The 18,179-nt window shown below is 40.7% G+C and overlaps 1 protein-coding gene and 1 pseudogene across 1 annotated transcript; one reads left to right on the top strand and one right to left on the bottom strand.

The window, feature by feature from the left end:
* Window positions 1–3,907: 3,907 nt before the first annotated feature.
* Window positions 3,908–8,756, bottom strand: LOC119276704 (annotated as a pseudogene).
* Window positions 8,757–9,831: 1,075 nt separating this feature from the next.
* LOC119279602 (general transcription and DNA repair factor IIH helicase subunit XPB1-like) lies at window positions 9,832–11,770 on the top strand. Its single transcript, XM_037560791.1, has 8 exons — window positions 9,832–9,967; window positions 10,041–10,113; window positions 10,205–10,318; window positions 10,834–10,914; window positions 11,054–11,113; window positions 11,195–11,278; window positions 11,362–11,504; window positions 11,695–11,770. Exons 1-8 carry the CDS (start codon window positions 9,930–9,932, stop codon window positions 11,768–11,770), a joined length of 669 nt encoding a protein of 222 aa, XP_037416688.1. The 5' UTR covers window positions 9,832–9,929.
* The last annotated feature ends 6,409 nt before the right edge of the window (window positions 11,771–18,179 follow it).

Genomic DNA, 18,179 nt, shown 5'->3' with positions numbered 1-18,179 from the left:
CTAACCTCTTGTGATTTGTGAATGCCACATGTCATCCATCAGAATGAGTCTCATCTACTAATCCGTGAGACCTGGTCTCATAAATTTTTTTCCTGGTTGGGGAGTGAAATTTTCAATTGCCCTATTCTTGTGACATCGGTATGGAGGGAAGTTTTCCTACATGTAGGACAATAGAAGTTAAGAGTTATTTGGATCGTAGTTCAAGCAAATTCCTATTTGGGTAAGACTTCATGGTATTCCTATGGGATCGATGTATAGGGAGTCAGGTGAAGCCATAGGGAAGGAAATTGGGGAGGGAGGTGCTTGATGTTGATGTAGATGAATGTGGCATGGCAGCAGGAGAGTTTATGCGGGTGAAAGTCCGGCTAGATATCACAAAACCTTTGATGAGGGGTATTACTATCTTCCTGGAAGATGAGGAGGAGGAAAGGCAAGACAAAGAGATGACAAGCGAAGAAAAGAACAATGAGCAGAAGGGGAAAGATATTTTATTTACATATGAACACTTGCGGGCGTCATCAGCCACAATGATAGAGGCTGTCCAAATAAACAGAACCTGGGAGGTGGGCATGAATTTGGATCGTGGCTCAAGGCAGAAGACTGGGGAAGGAGTCCAAGTGAGGAGGATAGGAGCAGGAACTCTCGAGATAAATGGGGTTTTGGAAAGAATAGTGCTGGAGGCAGCAGGGGTAGCGATGCAATTACGTGGAGGAAGAATTCATATGATGGTGAAGGAGTGGGGGTCTCGGGTAAGAGGGAGGAAAAGGAAGCAACCAGCCCACTAAATAAACAAGCAAATGAGAAGGATGTAGAATCTGGAGGAAAGAAATTTCTTTTGGAAGGGATTTCGAGTGAAAGGACTGTACATGAGGTAAGGAATAGTGAAGCCCTGTCAGTCCCAATGGTGGTGGATCCTGAAATATCTCAAGGACAAGGGGGAAGTGAGAGTAGATGAGATTCCAGCGGAGGAGAGAAGGGGGGAAAAGCAGGCCACAACATATGAGAAGGTGAACCCAAAGGGGCCTCCGGTCAATGAGGGACGAGGAAATGAACAAAATATGCAGACTGTCGGGGAAAGGAAGACATGTGAAATTTTGAATAATGTAAAGGAAAAACGGGGCACTTTCAAGCGCTTCAAGAGAACACAACAAACACATACAAAAGACGCCAATGACCATGAACCAAAGAAGAGAGCATACTCGATATAGAATTTGAAATGGAATCGGAGACACTGAAAAAGTACAAGATGGAGATTGACTCAGGAGATGGAGCCAAAGCAAGTGTTAATAATGCAGAGAAGGATAGGAATGGGGAGGACCAAGAAAGAGTCACAAATGAAAAGCTCAAAGCTGAGTTGAAAGCAGGGCTGTCGGAATAGTCCCGCGGACCAAAATGAAAATCACGGTGTGGAACTGCCGGGGGTTGGGGAACAGCCCGGCAGTGAGAGGGCTTCTGGAACTCCAGAAGCAGGTGGACCCTGACATGCTTTTCCTATCTGAAACCAAGATGAACAGCAAAAAGATGGAAAGATTTAAACAAATGTTAGGGATGGACCAGATGTTGATAAGGAACTGTGAAGGAAAGAGTGGTGGACTAGCTCTACTGTGGAAGAAAGGAGTGAGAGTTGAGCTCCAAAAAATTTCAAGGCTCCATATAGATGTGGTAATAAACGAAAAAGGAAGGTTTCAAATGGCGGTTCACAGGAATTTACGGTGAACCTGCAAGTGATAAAAAGCACACAACCTGGAGACTCTTTAAGTGTTCTTAATCAGCAGATGAATCTTCCTTGATTATGTGTTGGAGACTTCAATGAAATCATGTACAACCATGAAAAGAGAGGAGGTCCGAGTAGATCACAAAAAGCAATGGAGAGTTTCAGGCTGGCACTTGCTGAATGTGGGCTGCGAGACTTGGGTTATTCAGGTGATAAATTCACATGGCGCAACCACAACCATATAGCAAGTCGATACATAAAAGAAAGGTTGGACAGGGCAACAGGGAATCGTAGCTGGTGCAATCGATTCCCAAACTACAAAGTCGTGAATGAGGATCCGAGACATTCAGATCACCGTCCTGTAACTATATTGATGGAGAGTACAAATCATAGACACAATACAGGAGGGTATGCCAAAGATTTTAGATTTGAAGCCAAATGGTTGCAAGAGGAGGATTGCGAGGCAGTGGTGAACAATGCATGGGCTACTGCTGCAGGGCGAGGAGTAACTAAAGCAGCCGACAAGTTGCATGCAGTAGCTTGTGGCTTAAAAGAGTGGGACGCAAACGTCTTAGGCGATCTAGAAAAGACGATAAAACAAATCAAAAGAGAATTAGAGGAAGTAAGGAGGAAAGAGATCAACCAGGTTAATGTTTCAAGAGAACTTTTTTTGAAGGAAAAGCTGGACAGATTAGAACATCAAAGGGATATTTTTTGGAAGCAACGAGCTCATGTCAAATGGCTTGAATCAGGAGATAAGAATACTGCTTTCTTCCATGCTTTTGCATCGGAAAGAAAACACAAAAACACAATTCGGAAGCTGAAGAAGGAAGATGGTAGTTGGATAGAGGGAGAGGAGCAACTGAAAAATCACATTGATGGCTACTTTTATAGTCTCTTCTCATCCACAGCCGGGTAGGAAAATGAGGCCATTTTGCAAGCAATAAATCCAAAGGTAAATGAAGGCATGAACAGAGTCCTTTGCGCTGAATACACAGAGGATGAGATTCGGGAGGCCTTATTCAGCATTGGAGATTTGAAAGCTCCTGGTCCTGATGGGATGCCAGCAATCTTTTTCAAAAAGTTTTGGCAAACTGTAGGGGATCAAATAACGTCGGAGATGCTCAATGTCCTGAAGGGTGGCGAAATGCCAGAAGGCTGGAACAATACGACGATTGTCTTAATCCCAAAAACAGCAAAGCCAGAAAAATCGAAAGATTTGAGACCAATAAGTCTCTGCAATGTACTTTACAAGGTGGTCACCAAGGTGATAACGCTTAGACTAAAAAACCATTCTACCTGACATCATATCCTTGAATCAAAGTGCATTTGTGCCAGGGCGCATGATCTCGGACAATATCCTATTGGCGTATGAACTTTCGCATTTTATTCGTAGAAGAGGGAAGGAAGGCACATGCTACGCGGCACTCAAGTTGGATATGAGTAAAGCATATGATAGGGTAGAATGGAAATTCTTAAATGATATGATGATCCAAATGGGATTTAACAGGAGCTGGGTTAAGCTAGTGATGAAGTGCATTACAACAGTAAAATATCAAGTGAAGGTCAATAGAGATGCCACAGAAGTGTTTGTACCACAGTGGGGATTACGGCAGGGAGACCCACTATCTCCATACATGTTCCTCATATGTGTTGAAGGGTTCTCAGCCATGTTACATAAAGCAGAAGCAAATCAAAATTGAAAGGGATTAAAATCTGTAGGCAAGCCCCAAGTGTCAGCCACTTATTATTTGTAGATGATTCGTTATTGTTAATGGAGGCAAATGCCAATGCAGCCCAGGAAGTGAACAGAATCTTGCATATTTACGAAGCATGCTCAGGAGAGATGATCAATAAGGAAAAATCAGCAATAATGTTCAGCAAGAACACAGAGGAAAGAAAAATAAATGAGATGAAGAGGATCTTAGGCATCAACATTGAAGGAGGTGTTTGGTTCTCTGGCCGGTAACGCAAACGTTAATGGTAACAGGTCACGGGGGGATCGCAGGGGTAACAGTCCATTTGTTATTTTGTTTGGCACATGCTAGTAACGTTATCAGTTACCTTTACAGTGTTTGGTGTGGCCCTGTAATCTGAATACATCAGACAACTTTCACATGCAGAACCAGTTTTAAATTCATGCAATTTGACAAGGTTTTCACATGCATTTCACAGGTGCTTCACTAGCACAGATTCAAACTCATCAAACAAGTACATAATTTAAAAATATTTTTGCATTCATCCAAGACATCCTTTAACTAGATTTTGACACCACTTCTAAAATGCATATTAATACAAACTCAGACTTCAACAACAATTCGAGATGAACTACATAATTAGTCCCCAAAATTATTTTGCAAGGCAAGTCCAAAGGCCAATTTCAGAATCTTGCAAAGTAGCTTTTCCATCGACCATTCCTCTGATCAACCACACCACCCATCTTTTCTAATCAACCGTGCTTCTTTTTTTCATCTGCCAAAATAAGCAAGAGTTAAATAAGAAATAAAGAAACAGACAAGAGACAACCACTAATTCAAAAATTAATAGCTGAACAAGCACTCTGATTGCAAAATTGGATCAATCCATAATCATCATCATTTATTCTGTTGTTCACTAGAAAATCACTTGACCTAGCAAGACAATCAAGAACTCCAATGATAATTTATTTGACATATATCTAAGCAAATGCTTATTATCCATGTTCATTGTAAATTAACATCACATGTTAAGCTTGTCAAGTAGAGATTGGACGAAACATATACTACGAATGTAAGCAGAGATTGGATGGAACATATACTACGAGTGTCAAGCAGAAGCAGGAAGTCAACTAGACATTGCAAATGCATATACTAGCAGCAAGTCAACTCGAGATGGCAAATCATATACTAGCAGCTAGTCAAGTACAGATTACAGATTCGTATAGCAGCTAGCCAATCAGAGGTAGATGTTATCAAAGCTGATAAGAGTTTAGCAAAAGAAATTTTGGAGTTTAGCAAAAGGATACCAGAGAGCATTTTTAGGACATACTCCCTCCTCAGATTTTCTGGAAGCGCAAGCATCATGTTCATCTGATCTGGAGCTTTAGCAAATACGGTTGCAGCCTCAACGATCTCGCTCCCGGTAAAGCTAAGCCTAGCCAATTCACTAATAGCCTTCTCTTTTGATTTCTGCTGAGGATCCTCTTGCGCTGCTTCTCGTGCCATTGATGCTGACAATGATGCTGCCATTGTACCCACATATTGTGTCACATTGTTGAGCTGGCTATTGACATCTTGAAGCATCACTGCAAAGGGATCACTTGGTCCCGTCACCCTCTTTGGCCTTGGTTCCTTCCTCTGCCTCTTGGAACTAGTTCCATCCATAGAGCGAGTATCGACAGACCGTCTAGCTGTCCCTGTTGAGATCAAGTCCTCTTCCTCGTGTTCCTCTTCTTCTATAGCAATTTCATTTTCCAAGTTTCCCACTGCCTCACCAAAGCCTTCGGCATTTTCTCCAGTTGCTATGTCCTTGCCATAAATAGCAGCCAACTGCTCAAAGTACGGAAATGGGACACCATACAATCCCTTTGCCTCACTATGAATCTACAAATTTTTTCATAAAAGAAGGAACTTAGTCTCTGATAGAAATGCGACAGGTATATAAAAAGGCAACGAGCAATAATAGAAACAATAAGAAGGCAGGAAAGGTACAACATCAAGCAAAGGTACAACATCTTCTGGTTAAGAATAGCAATGTGCATAGCAACATTACAATAACGATAACAAAGCAGCAAGCAATTCAACATTAACAAGGAGTTCAGTTTTGATGGGTGAAGTGATCTACCTTACAATGTGCTTCATACTGTGCCTTCTCACATTGAATCATCTTCCAGTTTCCATCCTATGTGAAACCACTTTTGGATAACATTACTTCAAGAGCACCAAATTTTGTCCTAAAGTGCCTCACTCTTGACTCGATGTGTGGAATTGCAGAGATACCACAACCCGGACACTTTTCAGCAAGGTGCTTCTCCAATACCACCAGGTATCCATTTTTGAAGCTACCATCTGCCTTCCACCTTGGGTCCAAAGACAACTCATACAAGGCTTTAATAAGTTCATCATCCTCATCCGAAGTCCACTTCCTTTTATTCTTGCCTCTTCCACGAGACGTACTTGAGGTGTCCACATCCATATCTGTACAAAGGAAGAACAAATACAAATAAGAAACAAATATATATGAAATGGGACAAATGCAAATGAGATGCAATTGAAGCTTATTTGAAAAAAAGAAAACTAGCAACAAAGTGAACAAATAGAAATGATTTATACCTCAATGGCCCCTAGCAGCCCTATGTCTATTATACATGTCTTGCGCAAGAACATTCCGGAAATTTGTCCATTCGTTCGAAGTTGAGATAGAAGTAATGAATTCTGGTTGGCCTAATTCTCCCTCCATGCCTTCCAATGTTTCTTGTATTATTGGCTCGTCATTATCAAGTGGGTCAAGCAGCATATTTTGCAAGATTAAATTGTGCAAGAGTGCACATGCCATAATGATTCGACATTGGGTCTTCATAGGAAAAAAGAACGGGGACCTCAAAATCGCCCACTGACCCTTGAGTCTTCCGAAAGACCTTTCTACAATATTTCGGGCTCTGGCATGCCGCATGTTGTAATACTCCTCTGCACTACGAGGTGGGTTCTGTGCTGTCCAACCACCCAAGTGATACCTTTGACCACGGTATGGAGCTAAAAATCCTTTCGCATTTGTGTAACCAGCATCGACAAGATAATATTGATCTTCAGGGACACGCAACCCATTTGGCCTTGAGATGGCATCTCTAAGAACACGACCATCATGTGCAAAACCCTCCCAACCAGGTAGTATGTAAATGAACTGCATGTCAGGTGCACACACACCTAACACATTTGTATCTACATCACCCAACCTTGATCGGTATCTTCCTTTCATAGTAGCTGGGACGGTTACCCCTACGTGTGTGCCATCTGACGCTCCAAGACAATTCTACAACATAAACAACAATGTGCAAACATTAGCATCTTTACCACTATTGAGTTCATCTAGTATTTTTTTTTCCTTAGTAGCTATTTACCTTGAAATATTTCCATTTACCATCTGTGCAGTCCTCGGGTATAGGTCTGGTTTCTTAAGTAGCAATGGATGAAGCTTCAAAACAGCTAGAAGACAAGCATTGAAGTTCCTACTAACTGGCTCCGGGCTTCGGTAAAAGAATTTCCCTACTGTCCTATTTTTGAAATGGTGAGCTAATACATAAAGGAATGATGCCACTATCTCCTCCAATGATGTATTCCTTGTACCCCTTAGGCCACCAACATCTCTCACCATCTCACATAATATATGAAATGTTCTCCTATCCATACGAAGTTGACTTATACATGCTGCGTCACTCTCACCAATTAGTTTATACAAATTCTCTCCTCTTAGCTCTCTAATTCTAAGCCTCCTTTCTATTTGCCAACACTTTCTTCTATAAACTAATCCAAAGATTAACCACACATAATAGTATACAAGCATAATGGCACTCATCAGATTAATAAATGCTACATTTCTTCTTCGACGTCTCGCGCTTAAGGGAAGACGGGCCATAACTGAAAAGATATAGATATAGGGTAATTCCAGGAGGTGTGGTTGCTTGCTAAAAGAAATTAATGTCTACTCAAGTGTATGAGTGAAGTAAATATATGATAGCATGTGTTCTTATCATTGCTTGTTGTTGCATTGGCAAGATGCATACCACTATAAGAAGAAAATATCGTTAAGAACAGATCAACATTAGGGGAAGAACTCACCAACCGATGGGGGAGGAGAGGAATGAGCAGGACAACCGATGAACCACTGTTGGGAAAAAGAATGTGAAAGTGGAGGTTGATAAGCGAAAATACAGTACACTTCAGATCCTGCACACGAAAACAAAACAAAATTTTAGAAATTGCTATCATTTATAAGCCAGCACAATAGTATACAAACAAAATAATAGTTCTCCTAAAGAGAACAGATCAAAGAGTGTAAATAAGTGGCACCGTCGTCATCATAGTATGCACACGGTCACATATTATTAGCGTCTAGAGATCACAAGACTGAATTAGAAACAAAATTCTCAAGTTGAAATCTCAAGGCAGCAACATATATATAAACAGGACACAAAGACAAGCTAGATACCACTATAAATAAGAACATATCAAAATGTTCAGTTAACTTAATCTGGTTCGCAGCAATATGTTCAGTTAAGTCATCCTTGCAATTGTAGCATGACCGTCATCATGAGTGACGCTCAGGCTTAATCTCCATAGAGTTTGTTTCTCACCATGGCTATCTTTATAGCTCCCATTTTCAGGTCATGATTAATCACAGGTAGTTTACTTCTATCTACAATACACAACTGCTAGAACCAAACAGTACAGGACAAGATGATCAAGAACAGATCAATATTTTTCTAGTGTCTCATCGAATCAAGAAGAAATCAAGAAAAAAAATGTAAATGATGTTTAGCCCTAACCTAATCTGGTAGCATGGCCGGTGCTGCTTCTCGACGGCAAGAACGAGGACGACTAGATGGCTCTGGCACTGAACAGTGAGGTGCTGGATCTGACACACACACACGTCCTCTTTGAACCCCCACGCAGGCCAGCACGATGTGGATGTCCAGGCTCGAGATCTTGCGCAAGGACCTGGGAAACTGAAAGGAGGAGAGGTGTCCGGTGAAAAACCACAAGATCTGGTCGATCCGACGGCGTACGCGTGGGGAAGAAGGAGCGGACGGTCAGGTGACCTAACTACAGCCCTGAAGCTTGAGGTGTCGCCGTGTCGGGGAAGGAGCGGGCGGGCTTCTTCTTGACGCCGGGGAAGTCGGCCTCGACGCCTCCGACGCCGACGGGGGTGGCCGGAGAAGGAGATCAGCGAAGGGCAGACGAGGGCTGGAGGCGGCGGAGGGGAAGGGTTGGAGGCTCGGGGGCTCGGGGAAGGGATCTGTTTGCGGTCAGGTTCGGGCGTAATCGGACCGAGACTTGGGTGGGATCTGTTTACACCGTAACGAATAACGGAGCTACCTAAACAAACAACTATTAACGCAATCTGTTACCTTCGTTATCAGGTTGCGTTACAATTTGCCGAACCAAACACCTCCGAAGGTTTTTCAGGCAGATACTTAGGCCTACCAGTATACATAGGCAAGAACAAAACAAAGACCTTCAACTTTATAAGGGAGAGAGTCTGGAAGAAAATCCAGGGAGGAAATGAGAAACTTTTATCAAAAGCAGGAAAGGAGATATTGATTAAAGCAGTTGCTCAAGCAATACCAGTTTACACCATGTCATGTTTTGATCTCACAAAATCATTTTGTGAGGACTTAAGCTCTATGATCAATCGTTACTGGTGGAGCCAGATGGACAAAGAAAATAAAATCCATTGGGTAAGCTGGGACAAAATGACAAAACCAAAGAAGGATGGAGGTTTAGGTTTTAGGAACTTACATTTTTTTTAACCTTGCCATGCTGGCCAAGCAAACATGGTGCATCATTCAGAATCCCTCCTCACTTTGTTCACGAGTGCTAGCAGCAGGATACTTCCCTAATGGTTCGCTTTTGCAAGCAACTCCAAGTGCAGGCATCTCCTATGCATGGCGAAGTATTCTGAAGGGAGTCCAATTATTAAAAAAGGGGATAATATGGTGGGTTGGGAACAGAGAAGACATTAAAATCTGGTGTGGCCTTGGATCCCGAGAGGTAGTATAAGGCGAATAATATCACCAAAGGGAAACAACTTGCTCTCCAAGGCGTCTGAACTAATTAACCCCATAACAAATCAGTGGGATGAAGATCTGATCCGGCAAACCTTCTGGGTCGAGGATGCAAATGTTATTCGTCAGATTCCTCTCCAAGACAATACATGTGATTTCCTTGCATGGCATTTTGATAAAAAGGCCTATTTTCTGTTAAATCTGCATATAAGGTGGCATATATAAACTTATGAATATTTTATTGGCATGCTTGTCTCTGAACCCCATTTGCAGTCCTCAGATTTGTTCATTCATATTGATGTTTGCATTATATTGGCTCGTGTCTACCAGGTACTCTATGTGATGAATCCAAACAAGTTCAGGGCTTGTGAGTTTCTAATTCGATTCCATGAACAACAACGCGGGGATAAGATCATTGTATTTGCTGATAATTTATTTGCACTAACTGCATACGCAATGAAGCTCCGTAAACCAATGATTTATGGTGCCACAAGGTGACCTCTCATCTTAGACAATTCTACTTATGCGCCATAGGTTATATACTTATGTTGGCTTCGCATCTCGCAGCCATGCGGAGAGGACAAGAATTTTGTATCAGTTCAAAAACAGTCCAGAAGTCAACACTGTTTTCCTCTCTAAGGTGTGCTTATTTTAATTTTGCAATCCTGTTTATTTGTTCCAAAACAGCCCTCATAGGTAATCTTAACGTTATCTCTGCTATCAATGCACAGGTTGGTGATAACTCCATTGATATCCCAGAGGCAAATGTAATCATACAAATATCGTCTCATGCTGGTTCCCGGCGTCAAGAAGCTCAACGGCTGGGACGTATTCTCAGGGCAAAGGTAACATAGATTGAAGCTTGCGGTTGCTGCATGCAGCGTAATAGACAAACAACTTGGAATTGATGTGTTGCTTCTCTTGATATTCAAAATTTAGCGTGGATTTCTTTATGTTTCGGATACATTGATAATTTGCATATATATGCTGAAAATGAGTTTCCATAAAAAAAGATCGAAAATGAGTTAGTATAGAGAACAAAAATCTTGAATCAAAATTGATTATGCAAAAGGAAACAACTTTATTTTCTATATCTTGCTTTTCAAACTTCCCTGGATGGTTTATTTGAATCTGTGACGTCTGTGTGGTAATTTGTTTCTAGAATTTTTTTAGTGTAAGTAAATTATCGTTACTACAACTCTGGCTTTTGAGGTGGTCATGCAAGGGATCTCAATAGTCTGGATGTGAGTTATGCCGGTGATGTGGCCAATCAGATGGGCAGAAGTGATCTATAATAGTTATTGATACAATGTTCTCTATGGCATTGCCACTGAATCTGTTTTGACTACTGTGGCTGCAGGGTAAGCATCAAGATAGGATGGCAGGTGGAAAAGAAGAATACAATGCCTTTTTCTATTCTCTTGTATCAACTGACACACAGGTGTGTCTCACTAATGTTTATTGTATTAGTTTTTCATTTGGCTTTATTCCATTTCTTGATATTCTTGAAGTGGAGAATGCTGAAAGCATGCCTGTGGAATTTAGATCGACTTTAGCATATGACATATTTTTTGATGCAGGAAATGTATTATTCAACAAAAAGGCAACAATTCCTTATCGATCAGGGATATAGTTTCAAGGTTTATTCCCAAACATTTCTCTAGATATTGGGAATCTTTTTGACACTTCGGGTTTAGTGATAAAAAAATATATATTTCCAGGTCATCACTAGCTCGCCGCCACCTGATGAAGGACCTAACCTGAGTTTTCACACGCTCGATGAACAGCTTGACCTTTTAGGCAAAGTGAGTGTTTTCTATACCCATTGTTTGTCAGTTTCTTGCTGTTTGTACCTGACTGCAATTTCTGTCTGCACTACGTCAAACAGGTGTTGAGTGCAGGGGATGACATGATTGGTGTTGAGCACTTGGAAGAGGATTCTGATGGCAAGGCTCTTTTGAAAGCTCGGCGCTCTGCTGGATTAATGAGCGCATTTTCTGGAGCGGGTGGAATGGTCTACATGGAGTACAAGTGCTGCCTCTCCACTTCCATTTCACTTTCGCCTCTATGCTGGGATTCCATTGACCTCCAATCCATATTAGTCGACGCTCAAACGGGTGTGACGTATTTCAGTGCTAGATACATCCGGTTGAGCGTCAACTAATATGGAACGGAAGTAGTAGTTTGTTTGCTGAATGTTTACTCTTATCTTTTCATCTAGCACTGGGAAGGGCAAGGGAGCGAAGAAGAAGGACCCGGCTAAGAGGCATACGCTGTTCAAGAAACGCTACACTTAGGGGTTCTGCTGTATGGCATTTGCAAGGAGACCCAGCTAAGAGGCATACACTGTTTATTGGGCATAATGCATGTCTCACTGTTAGCGCATCAGCCAGCCAGATTTCTCGTCACTAGAGAAGTCGACCGGGAAGTTTCCTCCAGCTTCTTGTGTTGAGAAGCAATTTTGGTCTCTGCTGCTTTGTTCTGAATTCTGATTATCTCCAGTTTCGTATCAGAAGGCTCAGTTTTTGAGCTTATGAGAAGGAGAACGAGGACATTTATCTTTCATGGAAATGTAAATATTGGTGCAAATACCTGTATACAATTAACAAAAAATTAAAACTGCGAACACGTTGTTTCCTTGTACTGTATACAATTGTGACATACGGTTGCTCTACCAGTTAAACAATAGGAAAAGTACCAATGTTTCCTCCATTTAAGGAAATCTTGGATCCGTTATTCCATGATGATCCATCTCAGCATGGGACTGTGTAGAATGATCTTTAGAATTCTTTTGGCATAATTTAACGGTTGGAAAATGTTGAGGTATTTATGCAAATGTATATATTGAGGAAACGACCCAAATATAAAAGTAAATTACAATAATGGACGACGTTGTTCGAGTGTGGCATACTTCGAGCGTGTAGCTGCTCTTGACGCGACGTTGGACGTAGGTGGGGTGAGGAGCTGACGATGAGGTACCCAATGGTGCCAATGCAGTGTGGGAGCAAAATGGTCGTGGCGCGGGGCAGTGTGGGAGGTGGAGAGACATGAAGCGAGCGACGGTGGTGCATGATCCGGGCGGGGGAGGCATGGAGGGTAGCGGATGGCCGGTAACGGGGGCACAAAACGATACTGCGAGGGAGAGAAAGGATGCGGGTGACGGTTAGGGAGTGAAATTTTCAATTGCCCTATTCTTGTGGTGTCGGTATGGAGGGAAGTTTTCCTGCATGTTTTTTTTTGAACATCAGTATAGACACAAGCACTCATATACACGCGCATACACTCACCCCTATGAACGCACACACGCACACCCTACCCCTATGAGCACCTCCGAAAGACTGAGCCGGCATATCATCTTGAGATTTACGAAGTCACCATAAGCGTCTCGTCGTCGTTGGGAACGTCTCCTCCCACTGAATGCGCATCGCCGGAAATCCTGAAATAAATCCAGGAATAAATGCGAGCACCAGGATTTGAACCCTGCTGGGCTGGGGATACCACGGTCCCTTTAACCATTCAACCACAGGTTGGTTCGCAGTTTTGCTACATGTTAGACAATCTTTCCCTACTAATAAAGCAAATAGTGCTTCTGGTCGTCCGTCATAAAAAATACCCTCGAAGTTGGCAAAATTTACCCACCAATGCCACCCGTAAGTGGCAAAAAACGGTTCACGCATCGCACTGTTAGTTCGGGTTTATATAAGCCGAGATCCCCTAATATAACACGAAGATGGCTCAGTGCAGTGGCCAGCGCTGCATGCTTCCACCACAGAGACCAGGGTTCGATCCCCGCCTGCCCACCTTTTATCTCTTCTTTTTCGTCTCGCAAGCGCGCCTACTCCTCCCGCACACATAGGCCGGCCCATGTGCAGGTTGCAACGCCCCTGCTTTTATTTCATTTTTTGCCTTTCACGTTCTTATTTCTGTTTTAGTTTTTTCTTCTTTAAATTTATTCGTGATTTCCAGGAAAAAAATATTTCAAAAAAAGTCTTGAAAAATTATAAACTGTTTGTGAATCAAAAAAAACATTCGGAAAATCATAAAATGATCATGATTTCAAAAAATTGTTCACATATTATAAAAAACTATCACGGTTTCAAATAAATTTTCAGGAAACAAAAAATGTTCATGATTTTTTAAAAATATCCAGTATTCAAAACATATTAGGGAATTTAAAAAATGTCCATTAAAGTTTGGAATATGTTCACAAAAATTAAAACAGATCCATAAATAATGAACATAATGAACCATCGCAGGAGATCTGTAGGGGTCGCTTCATGATTGTATTCAGTCCCTCGATTTGGATAAAAGTTTTCCATATCTTGTACACCGTTGAACCCTCAAAAATTGACACAACTTTCTAAGGGTTAATTTTTGTAAGCTATATAAAAATGACTAAATTTCTATTTTGCCTTCATACACAGCTATATTTTTTATACCACATTACTAATTATTATAAACACCGCTACGCTAGGTCAAGGCAAGGCACTCACTCATCGGTCTAGCTCATGCAGTGTCCATCAATGCAGTTTTATCACCGACATTTTTTTCGTTATGACGCGCCTACTCCTCCCGCACACATAGGCCGGCCCATTTGCAGGTTGCAACGCCCCTGCTTTTATTTCATTTTTTGCCTTTCACGTTCTTATTTCTGTTTTAGTTTTTTCTTCTTTAAATTTATTCGTGATTTCCAGGAAAAAAATATTTCAGAAAAAGTCTTGAAAAATTATAAACTGTTTGTGAATTAAAAAAAACATTCGGAAAATCATAAAATGATCATGATTTCAAAAAATTGTTCACATATTATAAAAAACTATCACGGTTTCAAATAAATTTTCAGGAAACAAAAAATGTTCATGATTTTTTAAAAATATCCAGTATTCAAAACATATTAGGGAATTAAAAAATGTCCATTAAAGTTTGGAATATGTTCACAAAAATTAAAACAGATCCATAAATAATGAACATAATGAACCGTCGCAGGAGATCTGTAGGGGTCGCTTCATGATTGTATTCAGTCCCTCGATTTGGATAAAAAAAAGTTTTCCATGTCTTGTACACCGTTGAACCCTCAAAAATTGACACAACTTTCTAAGGGTTAATTTTTGTAAGCTATATAAAAATGACTAAATTTCTATTTTGCCTTCATACACAGCTATATTTTTTATACCACATTACTAATTATTATAAACACCGCTATGCTAGGTCAAGGCAAGGCACTCACTCATCGGTCTAGCTCATGCAGTGTCCATCAATGCAGTTTTATCACCGACATTTTTTTCGTTATGACGCGTTAGAAAATCAAGTCGTGATGAGACCATCACATTTTTTATTTTTAAAATGACTTTTTAAAAGTCTCTTATCTCGTCATGACATCACCCAGACATACTTTATGAAATTACATTCTAAAAGTCCTTATCTCATCCTGGCATTTGGTTCATAATTTTTTTCTATCTATCGCACGTGCATAATTTAATAGCTTTTCTCCCGTTGCAACGCACGGGCATATTTGCTAGTAAAAGTTAAGAGTTATAGGGGTTGTTTGGTTTTAACCGATGACACGCCAAAAAATTAGCGTTTGATCCGCCCGCCCGCATTTCGCTAGTGAATTGGCGTCAAATCGATGGAAACGGTTGAGGTGATGGGCACGTCAAAAAGTCGGGGCCCATTCGAACAACCACTTAAGCCTTAGTCAATGCCAATATATTGACGGGGTGCTTGAGGGCTTCTATCCAAACAGCCTCCTGGCGAAAGGATCAAATGTCTTTTCACTCATTGTATTTTCCTGCTTTTTTAGAAGTTATGGGATTTGGGAGAACACTAAACACCCACGAGAGGTCATGGTGTGGCTTCGCCAATATTCACATGGCATGTGCGCATGTTTATGGATGTGTGAATATGTAGTGTGGAGGGAATTGCATAAGCCACTAACTGTTAGGGTTGATTTCGTATAGAACATCCACTCTGCGGGTTTGCTACATAAAACATGATCTATAGGTGTAACTCATTATAGCTAGCTCTAATCCATTGTTTGTCTCGGTTGACATGATTCTTAATTGGTGGTTCTTGCTTCACACGTGGCCAAAGAAACATGACATGATTCTTGAATGAGCCAGCTAAAAACAAATCTTAGGGTCTCTTTGATTCGTAGAATTCTAAAAACACAGGAATAGGAGAAACACAGGATTGGACTATCATGCTTATCTCGGTCCTGCAAGATTTTAGGTTGTTTGATTGCATCATACAAAAAAAGGGGCATGGAGTTTGTGAGCTCGAGCTCAGATGCACCCTTTGCTTGAGTAAATCCCAAAAAATAAAAAAATAAATCATTGATTTGTGTTTCACATGTGTGAAAATTTCGTGATGGAATGACCTTCATGGAGGTCTAGGGAAAAAACAATGCTAAAAAGACTGTTTGTGGAAGCATTTTAGAGCATCAATTTTGTTTATTTTGTTGAGACATGCATGAATGTCATTTCATTGCGAAACTTTTGCATCTATGTGGAAGACACATCAATGTTTGTTGCCAAAAATACCAAAATAAATAAATATATGTTTTAGTATTTTTTTTAATTTACTGGAGCAGAGAGTACATGTGAGTTCGATCTCACAAGAGAACTTTCAAAACAAAAGATTCTTTTGAAGAGCTTTGAGTGCATGCTAGAATCATATGAAAAGTAGTACAAAAAAATCCTTAGAAAACATTATTATGGGATCCAATCCTATGAATCAAACAACCAACATAGAAAAATTCCAAAGGATCCTAATCATCCAAAATTTCTATGAAAATTCTTTGAATCAAAGGTGTTAGGGCATATTTCTCCCTTAGTGGTTTTGTGGCAATGTTTTTGTGGACTAATCGTGTGCATTGAGCATTTCAGATGATTGATCATTTGGCACAAGACGATTCGAGCCCCTCGGAGTTATAAAAGAGAAGACGGTTATTTTCCTTCGTTTCACTTTTTATGGATTTGAGTCATAGGAGAACCGAACTATTAAGACAGGGTTCGCGTCGGAAAGGTCTGGGTGGAATCATCACGTACACTCTCATTTGCACCCTCGTTCTTTCCCGCTTCGATGGAGTTGCCCCTCTGTTTACTTAGCAGTGCTCCCGAAGGCCCCAAGCGGTAGTACCGCTTGTAGGCGGCACGGGAGGGAGCATAGAAATGGTTCCCCCACCCTTCTCCACATGTATATGCACTAGAGGACAAAAAAATTGATGTCACCCTCCTTTTTCCATATTCTGAAAATTTAAAATGTTTTGTAGCTCAAACCGTCAGTCCGATGTGAAACCGTTTTCATGTAAAAGATTTGTCGCAATGATGTCTTCAAAACTAGATCCCATGTTGGTATGTTTCGATGACTTTTTTGGGGGGTCAAAAGTTATCACGCCTGACACCTATGGTATGCAACTTATCATGATATTTCCACAAAAGTTACCGGGGTTATATATTTCACCAACTTTTTCCCCTTCTTGGTCAAAGTTATCGTGGTGTTTGTACATAAGTTATTAGGGGATGTTTTTTGACAGCTTTTTTTGGTCAAAAGTTACCGCGGTATTTTTACCTAAGTTATCAGGTATGATGTTCTTATATTACCATGCTATTTTCACATAAGTGACTGGTGGTATGTTTTCAACAACTTTTTTCTCCCGTCTAAAAAAGTTAATGCAGTGTTTGTACGTAAGTTATCGGGTATGCGATTGATGACCCACAAATATAGGGGGGTCAATCGTAGTCCTTTCGGTAAGTAAGAGCGTCAAACCCAACGAGGAACAGAAGAAATTGATAAGCGGCTTCATCAAGGTAATCTCTGTAGATGTTGTAAAGTAGTAGTAACAGATGCCTGGTAGTAAGATAATTCATAGCAAGTAACAAGTAACCAAAGCAACAAGGTGCAACAAAGTGGCCCAATCCTTTTATTGCAAAGGACAAGTCGGAAGCACTCCTTATATTAAGCAAAGCGTCCTCGAGGACATATGGGAATTTAAGCTAGTAGTTGATTCACGTTCACTACTTTGATAAATTGATATGTGGGTGGACTGGTGCTAGGGTGTTGGTCTTACTTGAACAAACAACGCACTTAAGATTACCCTCTCTCTCAAGCATCCGCAACTAGGAAAGAAGAATTAAACAAATCTAATCATAACATGAAACATATGTATCCAAATCAGTCCCTTACGAGATAACACATAAACTAGGTTTAAGTTTCTGTCACTTTCGCAACTCATCATCTACTTACTACTCCAGAATGCATTCCCCTAGGCCTAAGCATGGTAATGTGTCGTGTAGTCGACGTTAACACGACACCACTAGAGGAAGAACAACATACACTTCATCAAAATATCAAACGAATACCAACTTCACATGATTATTTATAACAAGACTTCTCCCATGTCCTCAAGAACAAACAGGACTACTCACAAAGCATATTCATGTTCATGATCAGAGGAGAATAAATATATGATTAGCAATATGAACATATGATCTTCCACTAAATAAATCAACTAGCATTAACTACAAGATGTAATCAACACTACTAGCAACCCACAAGTAGCAATCTAAGGTTTTGAGACAAAAATTGAATACAAGAGATGAATTAGGGTTTGGGGAAGAGATGGTGTTGGTGAAGATGTTGATGGAGACGAGTCCTCTCATGATGAGAGGAACGTTGGTGATGATGATGGCTTCAATTTCCCCATCCCGA

The sequence above is a fragment of the Triticum dicoccoides genome, chromosome 3B, assembly GCF_002162155.2.
Source record: "Triticum dicoccoides isolate Atlit2015 ecotype Zavitan chromosome 3B, WEW_v2.0, whole genome shotgun sequence".
Lineage (NCBI taxonomy): Eukaryota > Viridiplantae > Streptophyta > Magnoliopsida > Poales > Poaceae > Triticum > Triticum dicoccoides.
This window is presented reverse-complemented; position numbering and strand designations above follow the sequence as displayed.